We start from the raw sequence: 20,777 nt of genomic DNA, 5'->3' as shown, positions 1-20,777 counted from the left end.
CCTTTGCAAGGGGGAGAGTATTTCCTGTACTTGTGTGACTGTTTCTTCTAATATTGCATGGGGGGGTGGTGACTGTTTTTACTTCCTTTGCATGGGGGAGTGTATTTCCTGGTACTTGTGTGACTGTCTTTATTTACTTTGCACGGGGGAGTGTATTTCCTGGTACTCATTTGACTGTCTCTGCTTCCTTTGCACGGGGGAGTGTATTTCCTGGTACTCGTGTGACTGTCTCTACTCCCTTTGCATGGGGGAAGTGTATTTCCTGGTACTCGTGTGACTGTCTCTACTTCCTTTGCACAGGGAGTGTATTTCCTGGTACTCGTGTGACTGTCTCTACTTCCTTTTCAAGGGGGAGAGTATTTCCTGTACTCGTGTGACTGTTTCTTCTAACATTGCATGGGGTTGGTGACTGTTTTTACTTCCTTTGCATGGGGGAGTGTATTTCCTGGTACTTGTGTGACTGTCTCTATTTCCTTTGCACGGGGGAGTGTATTTCCTGGTACTCCTGTGACTGTCTACTTCCTTTGCATGGAGGAGTGTATTTCCTGGTACTTGTATGACTGTCTCTACTTCCTTTGCACGGGGGAGTGTATTTCCTGGTACTCGTGTGACTGTCTCTACTTCCATTGCACAGGGGAGTGTATTTCCTGGTACTCGTGTGACTGTCTCTACTTCCTTTGCACGGGGGAGTGTATTTCCTGGTACTTGTATGACTGTCTTTGCTTTCTTTGCATGGGGGTTATATTTCCTGGTACTTGTGTGACTCTACTTGTTGTTTCTACTTACTTTGCACAAGAGTTTATTTGGGGGGTGGAGCTTGATGAGCTCTGGGTATAAATTTAATTAGTGGGAAGAGAACCTATGACTGCACAAGGTGCATAGGATTGAGCAGGAATAACTGATTGATGGGAAGGAGATAATTAGCCACAATATGTGCATCTCATTAACTAGTGATGACATCATACAATGTGTTGATTAAGGAAAAGGCAGAAACAATTCAGAAATGTCAAAATTATTGCACTTCTCTTTATTTTCCATTACATCAGGAGACATAGTGAGTGGAGAGAGAACAGGACACAGGATCGGTGCCACCCAGGTCTCAGTGGCCAATGGAAAGTGCCAGGGAGGCATGAAATCTGCCACTGAGGAGGTTCAAGTGATTTAGAGGAGAAACTACAAACCAAATCCAGAGTCAGCGATATATCGACGACATCCTCCGTTAATGGATCCCATCCTATGATGTCATCACTGATACTCCCACGCTTATAATAACAATTTCTTATGTTTAAGATGAGTTTGAGAAAATCTTTCCTACTGGTGATTGCCCCCGACAGGTTTTGCCCAATAGAAACCCAACAGGTTCTTTATATTGAGGGTTTTCTCTGCTCATAGCGGAAATTATGGCACTGGGGGCACTAATTTCTGGGGTAAGTGGGGCAACATCACTGAATGGAGGAGGGGTCAAGAGTGGGAATGACTGGTATCTGCCTGAATATCCTGACCAACTGCAACCCCCTGGTACTATCCTATGGGCTCCACATTCCCACTGGATACAAACTGAGCCGGGAGAGACTCTGGGACTTGGGATCCCAGACTTGGGCTCTTTTTATGAAAAATAACATTCCCTGAAGTGCAAATCTGTGGCAGAAGGGGAAAGTAGTGCAAGATTTGGTGGGTAAGAAGCACAAGTGGGGCGCGGGAAGAATATGTTGGAGATGGGTCAGACACTGAGGAGGCCACTTACCTCTTTGGGGACCCATATGTTTCCAGGTAGAAATCATAAAACAAACAATAAACTTGAGACAAAATAGTTCCCATTGGCAATAAACTCAGGGGTCCCGAGCATCACGGAGACATGAGGAGCCTCAGCGTGGCCAATATTTAGGGCACATTCGGGCTGGAGGTTAAATGCTTTATTTGGGGCTCAACCCGTGGCACTTTATTTGGGAAGCAAAGTAACCCCCAACTGATCCCTGATCTTGGCAGCAGCAGAACCAATAACCACAGAAACTCCCGCGTCCCTATGTTCAGTGGCAAAGTGATGGGCATGACATCTTTCTACCACCCCAAGAGTGCCCAGAAAGACCTCTATTGGTATATAAATTAGGCAGAACCTGAAGGTGAGGTGTGCCCTTGCAACAACCAGTTGTCCATGTGACCAATGAACCCTGCCCGAGTCTCTCCATCATGTTGGATCTCTTCCACTGATGGGGCCATAGAATACCCAACACTCACTCCGAACAGCCAGTTCCCTGAATTGCCTATTGCATGGGAACTCTTAAGGTTACAATGGTGCTCTACAGTGTAGCATAACAACAGGAAGACATGAATGTGGGCGACAACTAATTCTCACATAACACAGGTGATTGTCATGCCTGATACAACTGGCTCCCTTCTTGGCATTTTTACATTAAAAATGAAGACCCATGTGACAATGCCGGTGACATTGGGGTAAATAACCCCCAATAAAGGTTCAATTCCGGAGAAAGTTCTTTGACACCAACAGAAATAATTCCCTGGGACGTTTGGCGGCTTTTCTCCATTGGAGACTTGGATTCAGCAAGCCCTCGGCATGATGGGATCGCTCGTTTCTTGCTCATACAAAACTTTGTCTGGGATTCCAAAAAAAATATCTATACAAAAAAAAAGTTGGGTTTTTCTTACAAAAAGAGTCTCCGTATCTACAGGAACCAATAAAAATCTCTCCATTATTTACAGCGAGACAAACAGGTGAAATAAAATATGGAAAGTGAATGTCAGCTCTTAAATAGAAGTTTGGCTCACGGCAGAAACGTGAAGAAGAAGAAGAAACTCCTCCTCCTCCATGTGCGCTTTGTTCACATGCAACGTGCTGCGAGGGGTGGGCGGGGCTACAGGGTCCGCTCAGTACCAAAACGTCAGTAATATATTAAACACAAACAGGATACATGAAATTCTGATAAAGCTTTTACAACCCGTGTCCCGCAGAATTCCCAGCGCCCCCGTCTCACTGGGTACCTGGCAAACCATGTGCTTAGGGGGCGCATGTTCCTTTAAACATGGTAATTTCGTATCACAGTGACCATTATACATATATATATATATCCGTGTTTAAAATTTCTCTATATATTTTTGTGCTGCTGTAATACTGGCTTCCTGTGGTTCCATAATGATGATGATGATGATGATGAAGCCAATCAATGTCTCTGAGCAGGGAAAGTCTCAGTCGATGGAGGAAGAGGAACATCTCGAGTTGCTCCAATGGTTCTACAGTGTTGTGTTTAAATATTGTGCTGGCTTCTATGTATCAACCTGACCAAGTCCTGATCCTCTTCATTCATCGTCCGAATTCTCCCTTTTCCCCTTCTCCTCTTCCTCCTCCCTGATGGCCTGGATTTGTTCGGAACTTTTGGGCAAACTGGACGGCTCGTTCTTCAGTCCTTCCTCCCGTTGCTCTTCGTCGATGACTTTTTTCCACATTTTATGGTTTTCCATCAAATGGTGAGTGAGTTGGCAGTAAATTTTCCGCTTGCACTTCTTTTCTGGGAATAAGGAATAACAGCACATTTAACACAGAATTTCCTTCATGCACCCCAATAATGCACTCCTGTCCCCCTAGAGTATAATTCGATTTATACAAGGAAATGTTCTACAGAATTATTACATTCTCACTGGAATTTAGATCATGGAAAGTGAACAAGCTCCACCCCATACAGTCCCATTAATAAATATCCAGCCTCCCAAACTTTCCTACTAATTTGAATTTTCTTTAGGGTTTGGGGTGGGATCTCATTATGGATTGGATAATCGCCTGCTTAATTAATACAAACAGGCTCCAGAAAACCCCATGAACTTGGTACATGGCCAACGATTCTACTTCTCTCCTGGCCAAATCAAGAATAAGGCCATCGGCATATTGTGTGGCCTGGTCAGCAAGGACCATATCTCATTTATTTATTGGTGCAACCAAACAGTTACCATCCAAACCGGACCTCAAATGCCCCTTTTTGTTCAATTAGGGACCTGCATGTGCAGTTTTAACAAGAAAACATTTAACAAATTAAGCCAATTTATCTACAGCTTGTGAGACTCATACAAATTGTCTGTGGCTCTTTAAGATCATTTACCCCACCAAAAATTTAAAAAGCACCTTAAAGGGGATATCATTAACACGCACAACATACACAAGGTCAGTATGATAATTGGCAGCATAGGAAGGGGTTCTTTACTGTAAGGGCAGTCAGGTTATGGGATTCCCTACCAAGAGAGGGGGAATGAGTGATTCATTGGTGGGGAGGAAAGGAGATCTCACCATCAGCATAGGAAGGGGTTCTTTACTGTAAGGGCAGTCAGGTTATGGGATTCCCTACCAAGAGAGGGGAATGAGTGATTCATTGGTGGGGAGGAAAGGAGATCTCACCATCAGCATAGGAAGGGGTTCTTTACTGTAAGGGCAGTCAGGTTATGGGATTCCCTACCAAGAGAGGGGAATGAGTGATTCATTGGTGGGGAGGAAAGGAGATCTCACCATCAGCATAGGAAGGGGTTCTTTACTGTAAGGACAGTCAGGTTATGGGATTCCCTACCAAGAGAGGGGGAATGAGTGATTCATTGGTGGGGAGGAAAGGAGATCTCACCATCAGTATAGGAAGGGGTTCTTTACTGTAAGGGCAGTCAGGTTATAGGATTGTCTAACAACATGGAGGTAAGAAAGAAATACATTATAGTGACTGGTGTAATTGTTGGCCTATAGAGTAGAGTTAATGGTTATCAAATCATTAGTCACGGGCTAAAATAACGAGCAAGGTATAAGGAGTAAGAGGGTAACGTAATATTGTTTCCTTACCCTTCCCTGAATTACTCCCCCATAAGGCATCTTTCAAACAACAGAAGATCTGAGATGACATACTTGCTAAAGACTCTGAGGGTTCAGACGACTCTTCCTCGGTGGTGTCTTCATCTTCCTGTTCATCCGTGTCCTCAGACTCGTCGCTCTCGTCCAGCCATTTCCCGGGAATCAGTCCGGCCGAGTCATAGGAATGGCACAGGGGTCCCACTATGTGAGTTATGAAAGATTCCTGTAGTTTGGCAAGTTGGGGGGCTGAGCGGTCCATGAAGGGGCTTATGGGAAGCCCAAGGCTGGATTCCTCGTCGCCCTACACAGAGGGTGAAATACAAGATCTATACGAGGGAATTCACTTGGGTGGCAAGGACTTCATTGTCTCTAAGAGGTAAGAGGTCAACTTGGCATGAAACCCAAGCCCAACTCCTTTAGCTCCACCTCCTTCAGCTCCACCTCCCATCAATGCAGCACCCAGACACAACTGACATATGCCAAAGCAACATAAGCCCATACAGTCCCAGGATAATTACTATGGTTCCATTCGGGCACTGACCTGTTCATAAAACTCATTGACGATTCCTTCTGTCCACTTGAGATGCAGATCTTTGCACTTGGCCGGCCCATTGATGTCAGCTAACTTAATGCACATCTGACAAACCAGCAAACGGTCATTCTCATTGGACCAGTTAATCCCTGGACCCACCTCCTCATTCACCTGATAAGAGAAAGAGAGGAATTCGAGTAAATTTAGCCAGTAGTACATCCCTTCTGCACATGGTATGGTCCAATAGTGGTTCCATTGTTGCAGCTGGTACTGAGTAAAATTAGGTTATTTGGGTAAATAGTGTTATTTTGGTTCCAGTCTTTAGATGGTGCTGTTGGGTCGAAGGTCCCCCCTGGAGAGGTTCTACAGCAGGTTCTCCAAAGTGGCATTTGTAGGGGGTATCCCTAAGAAGAGGCTATACAGTATATTCGGGGAGAACAGTGTGCCACTTCCACTTTGGCTGATGAGAAGAAGGAAATTTATAATGCTAGGGAGGCCAAGGCCTGCCAAGGGTAGTGAATAGTTGGGGTAGATGTGCTAGGTTAGATTTGGGGCTCTCACTGTCAGTGTTGAGAGATAGTAGTAGGTCAGTTCAATGAGCAGTTTAGGCTCCAGCGAGGAGTTAGAGAGGGGCCAGTGTCCCGGTGGTACCTCTCCATATATGGGACCCAGTGTAAGAAGGAACTAGGTTAAGTAGAGTCTAGTACCTTGAACTCAAGGCTGACCCCTGTACCAAAAGTCTGTGGAGCACCCTTGACCTGAAGGAAGAGGCAAGAAAATAGCAGCCTGGGGCTAAGTGGCCTGGGAAGCCTGGTTCTTTTTGTATTTATCATGGGGAATTTGTGTGGCAATAACCATGGGAGAAGCTATACTGGTGGCTGAAAAGTTCCTGGTTCATCTGCAACATTGTGTGGCCCTCCAGTTTATTCACTTCTAACGTGTCCCCTACAGTTGTGACTGTGTATACAATTCCACCAATAAGTACAAACAGGCTCTTCTATTTCAGGAATGTACCAGTGAGTCTATGGCCATCAGGCTGTAATTCCCAGCATCCCCCACAGGGAAGGGCTACTGTTTGGACCCCCATTGCTACGAGTTCTTACTTTTGCATTGAATTCTGCCAGGAAATCAAAGTGTTTTTTCAGGTCTGTGGCCAAGATGGCTTCAATCACTAGAAAGCGAAATCTCTTGAATTCCATGTGGTCCAGATTTACTAAGAAATTGTACTCCGGCCTCGAGAGGAAAAGATTCCAGGCAGCAGCTGCGTGATGGTTCTCCAAAACAGAGCGGTCATTGTACAGGACTGCCTACAAAAACAGGACAGGGCTCAATCTCTTTTATTACATGTGTTGCCCAGGTGGCCGTGGGACTTTCGGTAGATCTGTGGCCCCCAGAGTACCCACTGACTAATGGGTAATTGCTATGCTCCAGGTTATTTCGTTTATAATCCCCCCCCTACTCACACATATATTGGTATGCCCCTGGTTCTTTCATTTAGAATTCCCCCTACTCACACACATATATTAGTAAGCCCCAGGTTACAGTATATCATTTAGAATCCACCCTCCGCTCACACATATATTGGTATGCCCCAGGTTATATCATTTAGAACCTCCCCTTTCTCAACATATATTGGTATGCCCCAGGTTTTATCACTTAGAGCCCCTCTAGTCACACATATATTTGTGACCCCAGGTTTTATCATTTAGAATATCCCCTACTCACACATATATTGATATACCCTGGGTTTTATCATTTAGAATTCTCCCTACTCATACATATATATTTGTATGCCCAACGTTTTACCATTTAGAATCCCCCCTACTTCCTGTTTCAGTTGGAACCTGCTCTATTTCCTGTCAGGTGATCAGAACAAGATGGCGGCTGAAAAGAAAAGATGCCCTAGGGCAATACTTCCTGGTGTGTGTGTGCTGATTGGATGGGCTTCTCTGATTGGTCAGTAAGTAGTCCAGGAGAGGTGAGTAGGTGAGTATCAGGTATAACACACTGTGTGTAACTAGGGGCGGTACCTGGGTTGCGTTAGTGGCAACTAGAAATGCGTTGGTTCTCCCCGGATGATCGTAGTCGTGCATCGCCGCAGCCACATACAGGGCCATGAGCTCCAGAGAGGGAATGTTCCCGGACAGACACCCGTATGTATCATCAGAAGGATTGTACATCTTGGAGAAGACGTAGCCCCTGTGGCCGTGAGTGATTCCACTGTCGGAGTCTGGGGGGGGATACATGGAAATCACAATACACCCACACAATTGGGGTTGAATCATCATTTAGAATGTCAGCTCTTTGGGACATTAGATCCCTGAGGGGCACATACCTGAGTCACTGGCTGAACCCTGCTCACTGACTGCATTGTGGAGCCCCGGGATGGCCTGAGTACTGAGGTACCACACCGCGTGTAACACGTCTGTAGCGTGAATCCGGTTGTGATCTGGACACACAAAGCAGAAGAGACCAATGAGGGGCGGGGCCGCCACATAATGACCACTCCCACACTGGCACAGTGGCGAGGCAATGGACTTCCAGCTGTTGGCACAGGGTTGCCCACATCACATGGGGGGGTACTTACATGGAATATCCCGGTATCCGCTCTCCAGCGCATGGAAATAGTTCATGAATTCTCTCAACGGGATCTTATATGTTTCCAACAGACCCATATCCTCGAAAAGTCGGTACGACACCTACAGGACACGGGAGGGTCCAAATAAGCACATGATACACACAGGCCCCCACATGCCCTATTGCCCCCGGCCCCTACTCACCTGACTGAGAATTCGGCCACATTTCTGCCCCGTCTTCTCCACTAAGTCAAAGATGGGAAAGTTCCAGTTGTTGATCTCTCCCATGAGCGGATCTAGATCTTCCATGAGTAGAGGTTCCGGAGCCACAATGGCTTTTTCCTGTGAAACAAACAATGGGAAACGTTAAGGGGGAACCAAAAAAATTCATATATAACTCAATTCTACTGAAATTTTCAAAATTTATAATAAATTAAAAATGTTGTACCGTTTCTGAACTAATCAAGCTTCTTTCTCTCTCAGCATCTGTCTCTCTTCATGCAGGATTTGGAGTCGGATTTTAATTGACAGATCTAATATCTTCGGGGGAGGGTCCATTTTCTAGCAGATGTATTAGAGCTCACATAACGGATTCCAGCACAAACAAAATAGAACAAAATAACCTACTCCGGCACAATTTCTGCACGTAAAGAGACTTCATTTCTGGTTATTTAAAAAAAAGTACTAGTATATCCTCTAAGCAAAATGACCCCTCAAAGGCTGTCAATCAAAATCTGACTCCAACTCCTGCATGAAGAAAGACTGGATTTTTGGCCATTTAAAAAAAATCTGACTCCAACTCTTGCATGAAGAAAGACTGAATTTGGTAATTTTAAAAAAACTGACTCCAACTCCTGCATGAAGAAAGACTGAATTTGGTAATTTTAAAAAAACTGACTCCAACTCCTGCATGAAGAAAGACTGGATTTCTGGTCATTTTAAAAAAACTGACTCCAACTCCTGCATGAAGAAAGACTGGATTTCTGGTCATTTTAAAAAAACTGACTCCAACTCCTGCATGAAGAAAGACTGGATTTTTGGCCATTTAAAAAAAAATCTGACTCCAACTCTTGCACGAAGAAAGACTGATTTTGGTCATTTTAAAAAATCTGACTCCAACTTCTGCAGGAAGAAAGACTGGATTTCTGGTCATTTTTAAAAAAACTGACTCCAACTCCTGCATGAAGAAAGACTGAATTTGGTCATTTTAAAAAATCTGACTCCAACTTCTACACGAAGAAGGACTGGATTTCTGGTCATTTTAAAAAAACTGACTCCAACTCCTGCATGAAGAAAGACTGGATTTCTGGTAATTTTAAAACAAATCTGACTCCAACTCCTGCATGAAGAAAGACTGGATTTCTGATCATTTTAAACAAAAACTGACTCCAACTCCTGCATGAAGAAAGACTGGATTTCTGATCATTTTAAACAAAAACTGACTCCAACTCCTGCACGAAGAAAGACTGGATTTCTGGTCATTTTAAACAAAAACTGACTCCAACTCCTGCATGAAGAAAGAATGTAGAGAGACAGATACTGAAAGGGGGAAAATTTTTATTTTTTAGAAATGTGGAGTCTAATGCGCTGGCGCATTCTCTGAATCTAATGATTTACTGCATTTCCAAATTAAAGGGCAAGTGTAGGTTGAATGTAGAAATCCCAAGTCTCACAAGGTTCATGACAACTAACAGATGAAGAAGAGGTTACTTGCCTCCGAGTGTATCAGTGGGTGGATGGCGATGGCTTCCGGTTGGAACGACGTGGAATCGGAGCTCTTTCTGGACGCCATAAGATCTTTGGCGCAATCTCCCTCGTCGTCGTTCTGAAGGATGTCGCTGCTGTCGCTGTTGTTGGTTTCGTGGGTGCTGTCGTAGTCAGAAGTTGTGTGAGTTGGATCATCTAGAACACAAATCCAACTACTAGTTTTTCACCTCTACGGGAATTTGCGTTGACGTGAAAGGGAGTGGGAGAGACACAGCGAGCACAGAGCGCGGAGCAGAGCTTCCATTAATGGAAATGGGGGGTTCTATGGCAACTTGCAGTTGGTCGCAATTTCAAATGTTAATGAATAGGCTCATGTACAGTACAATATATTCCGCATACAGGGGAAATAAGCACAATATATACCCCCCACCCCTGGGCCCCACTTACTACAAAGAAACAATTGCCCCAAGGCAGGGGCAGAAGTAGCAAATTACCTGTTCTGTTCTGGGAATGTGGCACCTCATTGGGATTCAACGCTCCGTCGCTGGGATTCACAGGACTGTAGGACCGCCCACAGCTGCAACGCAAGTTATACATTGGTGCTGATTTACATATTCATTAGCCACCGTAATAAGCCCCTCCCTAACCAGTATGATTGACAGCTCAGGGAGCATGGAGGGTTATATTCATCAGGGGTGGGGGCACTGGGGCGCAGAGGGTGCCTAAAACCTGCAAGACCAGGGGGCACCTGTAGGGGGCAATAAAGAGAGAGGAAGACACATTATACATTGATTTAATCTCACATATTCTTGCACTGGGAGGGAGATTGGAACCAGCACTTTGGGGTGGGGGAGGCTAAATCAATGGAAGATTCTAATGGGCTGATATAGGGGCATAACTGAGTGTTTTTAGACTCCCTGTACCCCCTGCCAGCCAATATGGTGCAATCAAACCCTTACCTAGTGCACACAAGGGTGGGGCCCTGCAACGGTTCTGGAATGTCCGGCGCACTCTTGGATGAAATCAGAACCTTGTGCAGATTGGGTCGGCTCAGCTCAGAACAATCGGAGAACTGCACTGGCCCCGTTTTCACCGTTGGGCTGGCGGCCGGGGTGCCCTGGATGGGAGACTGGCACGGAGACGTGAGGGGGGAAATGTTGGGAGGGATACCTTCAATAAAGCAGCAGATGGTACAACTGTCATTCCGAGGACAAGGGCCCAGCCTGAAGGTCAGTTAGGGGGAGATTTGGGGTGTGTTTATTTGTACCCTGGGTACCCCTGGAACTATAGCAGGGTGACACCCCAATGTTTCTATATATCTGTAACCTTGTTATGAGCTAAGGGGGCCCAGTCTGAAGGTCAGTTAGGGGGAGATTTGGGGTGAGTGCTTATTTGTACCCTGGGTACCCCTGGAACTATAGCAGGGTGACACCCCAATGTTTCTATATATCTGTAACCTTGTTATGAGCTAAGGGGGCCCAGTCTGAAGGTCAGTTAGGGGGAGATTTGGGGTGAGTGTTTATTTGTACCCTGGGTACCCCTGGAACTATAGCAGGGTGACACCCCAATGTTTCTATATATCTGTAACCTTGTTATGAGCTAAGGGGGCCCAGTCTGAAGGCCAGTTAGGGGGAGATTTGGGGTGAGTGCTTAATTGTACCCTGGGTACCCCTGGAACTATAGCAGGGTGACACCCCAATGTTTCTATATATCTGTAACCTTGTTATGAGTTAAGGGGGCCCAGTCTGAAGGTCAGTTAGGGGGAGATTTGGGGTGAGTGTTTATTTGTGCCCTGGGTACCCCTGGAACTATAGCAGGGTGACACCCCAATGTTTCTTTATATCTGTAACCTTGTTATGAGCTAAGGGGGCCCAGTCTGAAGGCCAGTTAGGGGGAGATTTGGGGTGAGTGATTATTTGTACCCTGGGTACCCCTGGAACTATAGCAGGATGACACCCCAATGTTTCTATATATCTGTAACCTTGTTATGAGCTAAGGGGGCCCAGTCTGAAGGTCAGTTAGGGGGAGATTTGGGGTGAGTGTTTATTTGTACCCTGGGTACCCCTGGAACTATAGCAGGGTGACACCCCAATGTTTTTATATAACTGTAACCTTGTTATGAGCTAGTGGAACTGGACCCAGTGGGGAAACAGAATTTTCCTTACCCTGCCTCCTTTTTGGATTCACATGGTTTGTGTTAGAAATGACAAGAGACGGAGAGTAGGGGCGACTCTTCAGCAGCAGGGAGTTGTGCCAGGAGTCGGGGTTACTGCTGACAAAACAGAAGGGAGATTTGTTATTAGCAGAGGATCAACCCCAGTGACCCCAATCCCACTGAGCAACCTACTGTCTCTATTAATGGGGCAACAATTCCGCAAGAACCACCCCTATAATGCTGAGGGACCCCACCCTATACCACTTGCACCACCTACTTACACCCCATAGTACTGAACCCCCTAAGTTTAGGTTTTGTGTATCCCATGAACAGCAAGTGGAAGAAGGAGTTTGGGTCACACAGTTAGTGGTCCCACCCGCTGCACCCCTCTATCCATGCGCCAGGAATCACCTTGATAATGACGGGTCTAGGGGTTTGATGCTGCCACTGCGGTCCCTCCTCACCGGGGCAGGTTCCAGGGTGGGCATTCCGGTGGCAGACGTTGTCGTTGTCCATGTAGACGAGACTCTCCGCAATAAGCCGGTCGGAAAACTTCTCCGTAAGCGCTAGAAGCAGTGAGAGAGATTGGTGCCTTAGAGACGGGCACTGAATAGTATCTGAATAGTATCTGCATAGTATCTGCATAGTATCTGAATAGTATCTGAATAGCATCCAAGTGGCACTTAATGTGAGTCCCAGTGGTTATATCAGATACTCCTCTGTGTAAGGGAAACCCTTTGGCAGCTCCTGTTGGGTTCCATGTGCCCATTGGCATTACGTGATGTTGTGCCACTTACCTTGGGTATAGTCATCTTCTCTCCTTTCTCAGAACCTTCCTCGGAGTCAGAACACGTGTAGTTGTCATTGAAGGAGACGACTGGGCTGAGCCTGGGCTTGTGGATGGGCTGGAAGGTGAGTTGGGTGCTGAGCAGGTTACTGACGGCCCGTAGAGAAGTGCACACGTGGGGGGGTAACGAGGGGTCGGCTAGAAGATCTGTGATGAGCCCGTGAGCTTCCCCCATAACAGCGATGTCTACAGTGATACTGGTCCCCGAAGACTGAAAGAGACCAACTGCAAATGTTAGGGCAAAGTCTTTGTTCTGCATTATTTACCCTTCCTTGTCCTTATTGCCCCTCTGCTTATTTGCTTATTGCTCCTTTGCCTATTGCCCCTCTGCTTATTGCCCCTCCATGTTTAACAATAACAATAATAATAATAGTAATAATAATAATAGTAACAATAATAATAACAACAATAATAATAACAATAATAATAATAATAATAGCATTATTATTATTATTAATACTACTAATAATAATACTAATACTAATAATAATAATAACAATATTAATAATAATGATAATAATAATAATAATAACAACAATAATAATAATAATACCAATCATAATATTAATAATAATAATAACAATAATAATATTTACATTAATAATAATAATAAGCCCCACTAGGCAAGAGTCCCTGCTGACACGGGGGCCCCATACCCACGGGCTGCCCCAGATAATGGTGAAGTCCCCAAATATAATCGTTTGCTCCGGGAATTGGCCGTGAGTGTCGGTTTGTGTCGGTCGGCAGTGGTCAGTAAAGGGTTAATGAATGGGGTAATTAATTGTCAGCAGGAAATGTTACCCCTCCCCCTATGCCCCACTGAATTCTGCCCCCCAGCAGCTGAGATTGGTGAGTGATGGGACTAATGATGGGACTGAGCTGTGGGGGTGTGAGTTCAAGTTCAGCAGCAGATGGTCCGTTTCTCTCCCCCCCCCGGGGTATAAAAGTGCATATCCCCCTCTCCCCCCTTTTAGTCACCTCCATAAATATCCCGGGGTCCAACCTGGGTCTGTGTCCTTCCTGTGACCCCCTCAACTCCAGTCTGACACAAGAGGGGTCAGTGACCCCCGTACACTCAGCACAGATGCTGCACAGACACAAGGAAAGACTCCCAGGAGGCCTGGGGGGGTGGAGGTTTTCCAGCCAAATTGGGCTACTAATTTAAAACCCAGGCGGGATGTGAAAGTACAAACTAGTCATACGCCGCATGGATTTGGGCAACTTTTTGGGCTGGTTTATACTTTGGAAATCAGCGAAATCTTTTTCTTGCCCTAATAATGTGCCAAGTCTGTGTCTCCCAGTGCATGTTGGGTAATGTAGTTCTTGTCTAACAATTTGCCGACTGCCAAGTTGAATGAAAGACTACAATACCCAGCATGCACCGGGACGGACTCTTAAACAGTCTCACATTTTCCACTGACTTTCCTCAATTTCAGACAATTTTGGGACAAAAATCTGCCGGCCACCAAAATGTCTAGAGATTGAGCACTTTTACCAATATTTATTGGAATTGAATATTAATTAGGCCTTATGACGGGCAAATCTCTCCCATTTTACTTCTTGAAATATTAGCGAAACAGTGAAAACTTAAAAAAAGTCGCATTTTCACACATATATTCATTTATTTTTATATATTCATATATTTTTGGGCTACTTTTGAAGTGCCTCTTGGCTAGTTTGGGGCTGGTTTTGTAGCCGAAAATTAGACCTGGAAACCCCGGGCCAAGAAGCAGAGTCTCCCCCCCTCTGTATGTCTAATGGTACAGGCTGAAAGTGAGTCTGCCCGGATTGCTCAGCTCTGGATCCAGGGTTGCCAGGCTGGCGGTTTTCCAGCCAAATTGGGCTACTAATTTCAATCCCAGGCTGGCGGTTTTCCAGCCAAATTGGGCTACTAATTTCAATCCCAGGCTGGCGGTTTTCCAGCCAAATTGGGCTACTAATTTCAATCCCAGGCTGGCGGTTTTCCAGCCAAATTGGGCTACTAATTTCAATCCCAGGCTGGCGGTTTTCCAGCCAAATTGGGCTACTAATTTCAATCCCAGGCTGGCGGTTTTCCAGCCAAATTGGGCTACTAATTTCAATCCCAGGCTGGCGGTTTTCCAGCCAAATTGGGCTACTAATTTCAATCCCAGGCTGGTGGTTTTCCAAGTACAAACTAGCCAAGGTACCGATTTGGGCTACTTTTTGGGCCTTTGGCTGGTTTGTTATTTGGAAACCAACCAAAGTTTTTTCTGTCCCTAAAGTGCCAAGCCGGTGTCTCCCAGTGCATGTTGGGTAATGTGCCAAGTTGAATGTAAGACTACAATACCCAGCATGCAATGGGACTGACTTGTGTAGAAGTCGGGGGTTCCCTGATTTTGGGTTCTGTACCCCAGTCTCCCGTCACTCTTAATCATTCTCACATGTCCCGGATTTGTAGCCGAGTTTCCCTTTGATCTCCTGCACTGAACAGCCAAAAAAAGATACAAAGTTTCCAACTTAATTGGCTCTTGGCAGAGAGCCCAGAACACATACTCAAGATACTTTTGTAACCGTTTTAGATAAGACAAGAACGAAGACTCACAGCTTAAAGGGCAATTCACCTTCATTAACAAAACTGTAATACCATATAAAAACCATAGAAATGTGTTTTGTCCCTCTTTCTGTTTCCAAAATGTTGGGAGGTATGGGGGCTGAATGGGTTAATGACACTGGCTCTGCCGGCTCCAGCATTAATTAGGGTCACCTGGGGCCCCCCTTCTGCTTCCTCTGTAGTTACAGCCCTGGTATTGGGGTACTCGCAGCCCAGTGCTACACAATAACGGGGTGAAGGGCCCAATGCAGGAGTATTTTGGGCATCGTGGATGGAAAACTTGTGCCCCTCTATTACAACCCTCCTCCTGATCCTTCAGCTCCCTTTGCCCCCCCAACACAGTTCCCTAAAATCCCAGGGGGGCTCCAGTTTGCAGATTTGGGTGTTGCCCCCCGTAGAGCAGGATTTAAAGAGCAGAAAGTGGGTACAATGTACCCGTTTGCCCCATGAAAATCCTGCCCTGTCTGTCCCCATGAACACATCGCTGCCTCCCTATCTGCTCCACATACTGTGTCTGACCATGTGACTTGTAGCCACGCCCCAGTGATCAGTTACAGCAGCCCCTCCTTGCTTTATGGCCCCAGTGATCAGTTACAGCAGCCCGTCCTTGCTTTATGGCCCCAGTGATCAGTTACAGCAGCCCGTCCTTGCTTTATGGCCCCAGTGATCAGTTACAGCAGCCCGTCCTTGCTTTAATGGCCCCAGTGATCAGTTACAGCAGCCCGTCCTTGCTTTATGGCCCCAGTGATCAGTTACAGCAGCCCGTCCTTATGGCCCCAGTGATCAGTTACAGCATCCCGTCCTTGCTTTATGGTCCCAGTGATCAGTTACAGCAGCCTGTCCTTGCTTTATGGCCCCAGTGATCAGTTACAGCAGCCCATCCTTGCTTTATGGCCCCAGTGATCAGTTACAGCAGCCCGTCCTTGCTTTATGGCCCCAGTGATCAGTTACAGCAGCCTGTCCTTGCTTTATGGCCCCAGTGATCAGTTACAGCAGCCCGTCCTTGCTTTATGGCCCCAGTGATCAGTTACAGCAGCCCGTCCTTGCTTTATGGCCCCAGTGATCAGTTACAGCAGCCCGTCCTTGCTTTATGGCCCCAGTGATCAGTTACAGCAGCCCGTCCTTGCTTTATGGCCCCAGTGATCAGTTACAGCAGCCCGTCCTTGCTTTATGGCCCCAGTGATCAGTTACAGCAGCCCGTCTTTGCTTTATGGTCCCAGTGATCAGTTACAGCAGCCCGTCCTTGCTTTATGGCCCCAGTGATCAGTTACAGCAGCCCGTCCTTGCTTTATGGCCCCAGTGATCAGTTACAGCAGCCCGTCCTTGCTTTATGGCCCCAGTGATCAGTTACAGCAGCCCGTCTTTGCTTTATGGTCCCAGTGATCAGTTACAGCAGCCCGTCCTTGCTTTATGGCCCCAGTGATCAGTTACAGCAGCCCGTCTTTGCTTTTTGGCCCCAGTGATCAGTTATAGCAGCCCATCCTTGCTTTATGGCCCCAGTGATCAGTTACAGCAGCCCGTCCTTGCTTTATGGCAACGCTTCTCCCATAAGGACTTTATAACGACTGCGGCCAAAAACCAGAAACAGAACCTTCATTAAGAACTGACAGATTTCTCTAACCCAAAGCTGCACTTTTTTGAGGCAAATAGGGATCAGAAGTTGGGGGACACACACAATATGATGTCCAATGAGTGTGAGCTCTGAACCCCAGGAAGAATTAGTAAAGAATACAGTGTAAGTCAAGGTGTCAGACAGTTCCCTGTAAGAAGTAGGGATGCACTGAATCCAACAGAGTCCTAATTTGCATATGCAAATTAGGGGCGGGAGAGAAATCGCGTGACTTTTTGGCACAAAACAAGGAAGTAAAAAATGTTTTCCCCTTCCCACCCCTAATTTACATATGCAAATTAGGAATCCGATTCGGTTCGGGATTCAGCCAAATCTTTTGCAAAGGGTTTGGCCGAATCCATAATAGTGTTAGTCCCTGGTAAGAAAAGAAATAATCAGAACCAGGCAACGAGGCCAATGTGTCTGAATGTGCCCAAGTCTGGAGCGGGACGGGCTCAGTTGGGGGGGCTGCGGTGGCCCCAACATTTCCACCCTCTCTGATCCGACAGACAGCGACGAAACCAGAAGTGATGTCACAATTACTGTCAGGACACAGTCTGGGGATCATAGTAACTGAACCCTAATATCTCTGGGCCAGTAGAGAGTACGACTCAGTCTCATGGTGGTTAGAGGAAGAAGTCCATACAGGTCATGTTAAATTAATACACAACTTCCCCTTTAAATCTCACGGAAACGCTATTATTGGGCCCCTACAAGTTATATTGGTCTGGATTTTACTGGGGCTCATAAGAACCCCCACAATTCCCTGCTTTTATCTCTTCTGCCACTAGATGGCGTTCTTACCCCTTGTACTGACACAACTCCATCAATGAAAACTTATAGTTCAACAACATCACAATTATTATTATTATTAACATGTATTTATATAGCGCCAACATATTGCGTAGCACTGTTGTCTCTGGCTCAACACCCCCCGTTTATGTTGCTTTTTCACTAATTCAGAATAGTCCGACTCTCCTCCCAATGTCCCCAGGGACCCTCGGACGACTCTGGGGGGTCCTTTTAAATCATTTGTTCCACTTTAGTAAGAGGTAGAGAGGGGTATTCTGAGATACGTTGCAATTGGTCATTATTGTTTATTATTTATGTTTTTTTTTAATTACTTTGTTTTTGTTCAGCAGCTCTCCAGTGTGAAATTCCAGCAAGCTAGTTGCTAGGGTACTATTTACCCTAGCAACCAGGCTTCAACGAGAGACTGTGAATCTGAGAGAGAAGCTGCATAGAAAGATAAGTAAATAATAAGGAAAAATAACATTTAAATCGTAGTCTCATGGAGAAATCGTTTTTTGGCTGCTGGGGTCAGTGACCTTGTTATGAGCTAAGGGGGCCCAGTCTGAAGGTCAGTTAGGGGGAGATTTGGGGTGAGTGCTTATTTGTACCCTGGGTACCCCTGGAACTATAGCAGGGTGACTGTTACCCCAATGTTTCTATATATCTGTAACCTTGTTATGAGCTAAGGGGGCCCAGTCTGAAGGCCAGTTAGGGGGAGATTTGGGGTGAGTGTTTATTTGTACCCTGGGTACCCCTGGAACTATAGCAGGGTGACACCCCAATGTTTCTATATATCTGTAACCTTGTTATGAGCTAAGGGGGCCCAGTCTGAAGGCCAGTTAGGGGGAGATTTGGGGTGAGTGTTTATTTGTACCCTGGGTACCCCTGGAACTATAGCAGGGTGACACCCCAATGTTTCTATATATCTGTAACCTTGTTATGAGCTAAGGGGGCCCCAGTCTGAAGGTCAGTTAGGGGGAGATTTGGGGTGAGTGTTTATTTGTACCCTGGGTACCCCTGGAACTATAGCAGGGTGACACCCCAATGTTTCTATATATCTGTAATCTTGTTATGAGCTAAGGGGGCCCAGTCTGAAGGTCAGTTAGGGAGAGATTTGGGGTGAGTGCTTATTTGTACCCTGGGTACCCCTGGAACTATAGCAGGGTGACACCCCAATGTTTCTATATATCTGTAACCTTGTTATGAGCTAAGGGGGCCCAGTCTGAAGGTCAGTTAGGGGGAGATTTGGGGTGAGTGCTTATTTGTACCCTGGGTACCCCTGGAACTATAGCAGGGTGACACCCCAATGTTTCTTTATATCTGTAACCTTGTTATGAGCTAAGGGGGCCCAGTCTGAAGGTCAGTTAGGGGGAGATTTGGGGTGAGTGTTTATTTGTACCCTGGGTACCCCTGGAACTATAGCAGGGTGACACCCCAATGTTTCTATATATCTGTAATCTTGTTATGAGCTAAGGGGGCCCAGTCTGAAGGTCAGTTAGGGAGAGATTGGGGGGCCTTATGTCGGTTTAAATTGGGCAATTAAATGGGGGTATTTAGTTGTGTTAATTTTGGGGCACAAATAGCGCAGGAGGACAATAAAGTTGCACTTGGGGTGCAGGTAGAGTGGGGGCCTCGCTGGATACAATGAAGGGGACGAATGATTCAGCCGCACGACAGATGCAAATGATGAGGATTTCAATAGCAGTAATAGGGGGGGGATTTGGGGAAGGGGGTGCAGCTCAGAGGCTGAAGTTTCCCTTTAATGAGAAATAGTGAGTTGGACACACAATGGGCCCCAGAAACACAAGGACATTAGTGAATAAACAATTCATGTGCAGGAGGAACTCAAGGGCCCCAGTAATTGATCTCAAGGGCCATTCCGTCAGTTGCTGCTCAGGAAACTGATATATGTGGGTGCTGTACATTATAGGGACCCCCCACAGGTGCTAGAAAGCCCCAACTCACCCAGGGGATCCCATTTGATCGTATTGAACAGGTAAAGGCAAGAAATAATATTTCATTCCATTAACTCCTTCATTGCTTTCTTATCAAATGTACTAACATAGATACCATTAACCTGTTCATAGCCATCGAGTTCAGGTGAACAGTGAACAGCCTTTAACCCTGTAGTAACCACAGGACTTACTACATGATAGAAGACCATGACAATGAACATCCAGAAAAATGAGGGGTGCAACTGTCAGTAATGCCTTGGGGCCACTCTAACCCCATTATGTGCCCCTATAAAGAGATTTTATGGCACCCGGATTGGCAATTCTCTCCGAATTCACCGCAGGAGGCGTGTCCTTCATTACAAGCTCTAATCAATTAGGCACATACGCCCCCTTGTTACCATAAGGGCCCCACTAACCTCTAGTAAGGATCTGCCCATGAGGGATTAGCCCTGATCCACTGACCAACAAGTCTCTATGGATGGAATGAGAATTCCGAGTGACTCCCAGATGTTCCCATGCGGATTCATTGGGATCCAGTAGAACCTGCTCCATTTAACAGACACGAGTCCAACCCAGAAAATCAGTCCTGTGGCCTCACTCTGAGCTGCTTTCAATGTGCAACTGTCATTATTCAGCCCTCAATTTGTTTTATTTACTTTCCTTCTGTCCCCCAATTGGCCTCGACCAACTGCAAAAATGTCTGAAACTGTCAGGGGCAAAAAGACCTTCATTCAGCCAATTCCCATCTGCAACTGCAAAGCACTATGGGAAATTCCTTATATCAATATTCACTAACATAGAGCTTGTAGTTCAACAACAACTAATCCCACTGTTACTATAGGCACCATCTCTCCCTACTATACCTGCTATCCCACAGTCACACTCCCTTCCCAGAGACTATTATCCACTGTTACTATAGACACCATCTCTCCCTACTATACCTGCTATCCCACAGTCACACTCCCTTCCCAGAGACTATTATCCACTGTTACTATAGACACATCTCTCCCTACTATACCTGCTATCCCACAGTCACACTCCCTTCCCAGAGACTATTATCCACTGTTACTATAGACCCCATCTCTCCCTACTATACCTGCTATCCCACAGTCACACTCCCTTCCCAGAGACTATTATCCACTGTTACTATAGACACATCTCTCCCTGCTATACCTGCTATCCCACAGTCACACTCCCT

The 20,777-nt window shown here is 46.0% G+C and overlaps 1 protein-coding gene across 6 annotated transcripts in view; it reads right to left on the bottom strand.

The window, feature by feature from the left end:
* Positions 1-1,001: 1,001 nt before the first annotated feature.
* Positions 1,002-20,777, bottom strand: part of pde3a.L (phosphodiesterase 3A L homeolog) — an 83,224-nt gene continuing 63,448 nt past the window's right edge. For 3 of the 6 annotated variants that reach the window (XM_041585764.1, XM_041585765.1, XM_041585762.1), the window contains 14 exons: positions 12,602-12,862; positions 12,216-12,370; positions 11,815-11,921; positions 10,609-10,819; positions 10,144-10,226; positions 9,657-9,844; positions 8,147-8,284; positions 7,954-8,065; positions 7,702-7,815; positions 7,397-7,596; positions 6,470-6,673; positions 5,376-5,537; positions 4,826-5,135; positions 1,002-3,521 (listed from right to left, as the gene is read on the bottom strand). In XM_041585764.1, coding sequence (XP_041441698.1) covers positions 3,313-3,521; positions 4,826-5,135; positions 5,376-5,537; positions 6,470-6,673; positions 7,397-7,596; positions 7,702-7,815; positions 7,954-8,065; positions 8,147-8,284; positions 9,657-9,844; positions 10,144-10,226; positions 10,609-10,819; positions 11,815-11,921; positions 12,216-12,370; positions 12,602-12,862 — 2,454 coding nt within the window. In that variant the 3' untranslated portion in view covers positions 1,002-3,312. The remainder of the gene's footprint in view (positions 3,522-4,825; positions 5,136-5,375; positions 5,538-6,469; positions 6,674-7,396; positions 7,597-7,701; positions 7,816-7,953; positions 8,066-8,146; positions 8,285-9,656; positions 9,845-10,143; positions 10,227-10,608; positions 10,820-11,814; positions 11,922-12,215; positions 12,371-12,601; positions 12,863-20,777) is intronic. The other 3 variants (XM_018251813.2, XM_041585763.1, XM_018251814.2) reach the window with 3 other exon arrangements.

This window comes from Xenopus laevis, chromosome 3L, assembly GCF_017654675.1.
Source record: "Xenopus laevis strain J_2021 chromosome 3L, Xenopus_laevis_v10.1, whole genome shotgun sequence".
Taxonomy (NCBI): Eukaryota; Metazoa; Chordata; class Amphibia; order Anura; family Pipidae; genus Xenopus; species Xenopus laevis.
Note: the sequence above shows the minus strand (reverse complement) of the source record. Positions and strands in the feature narration are given on the sequence as shown.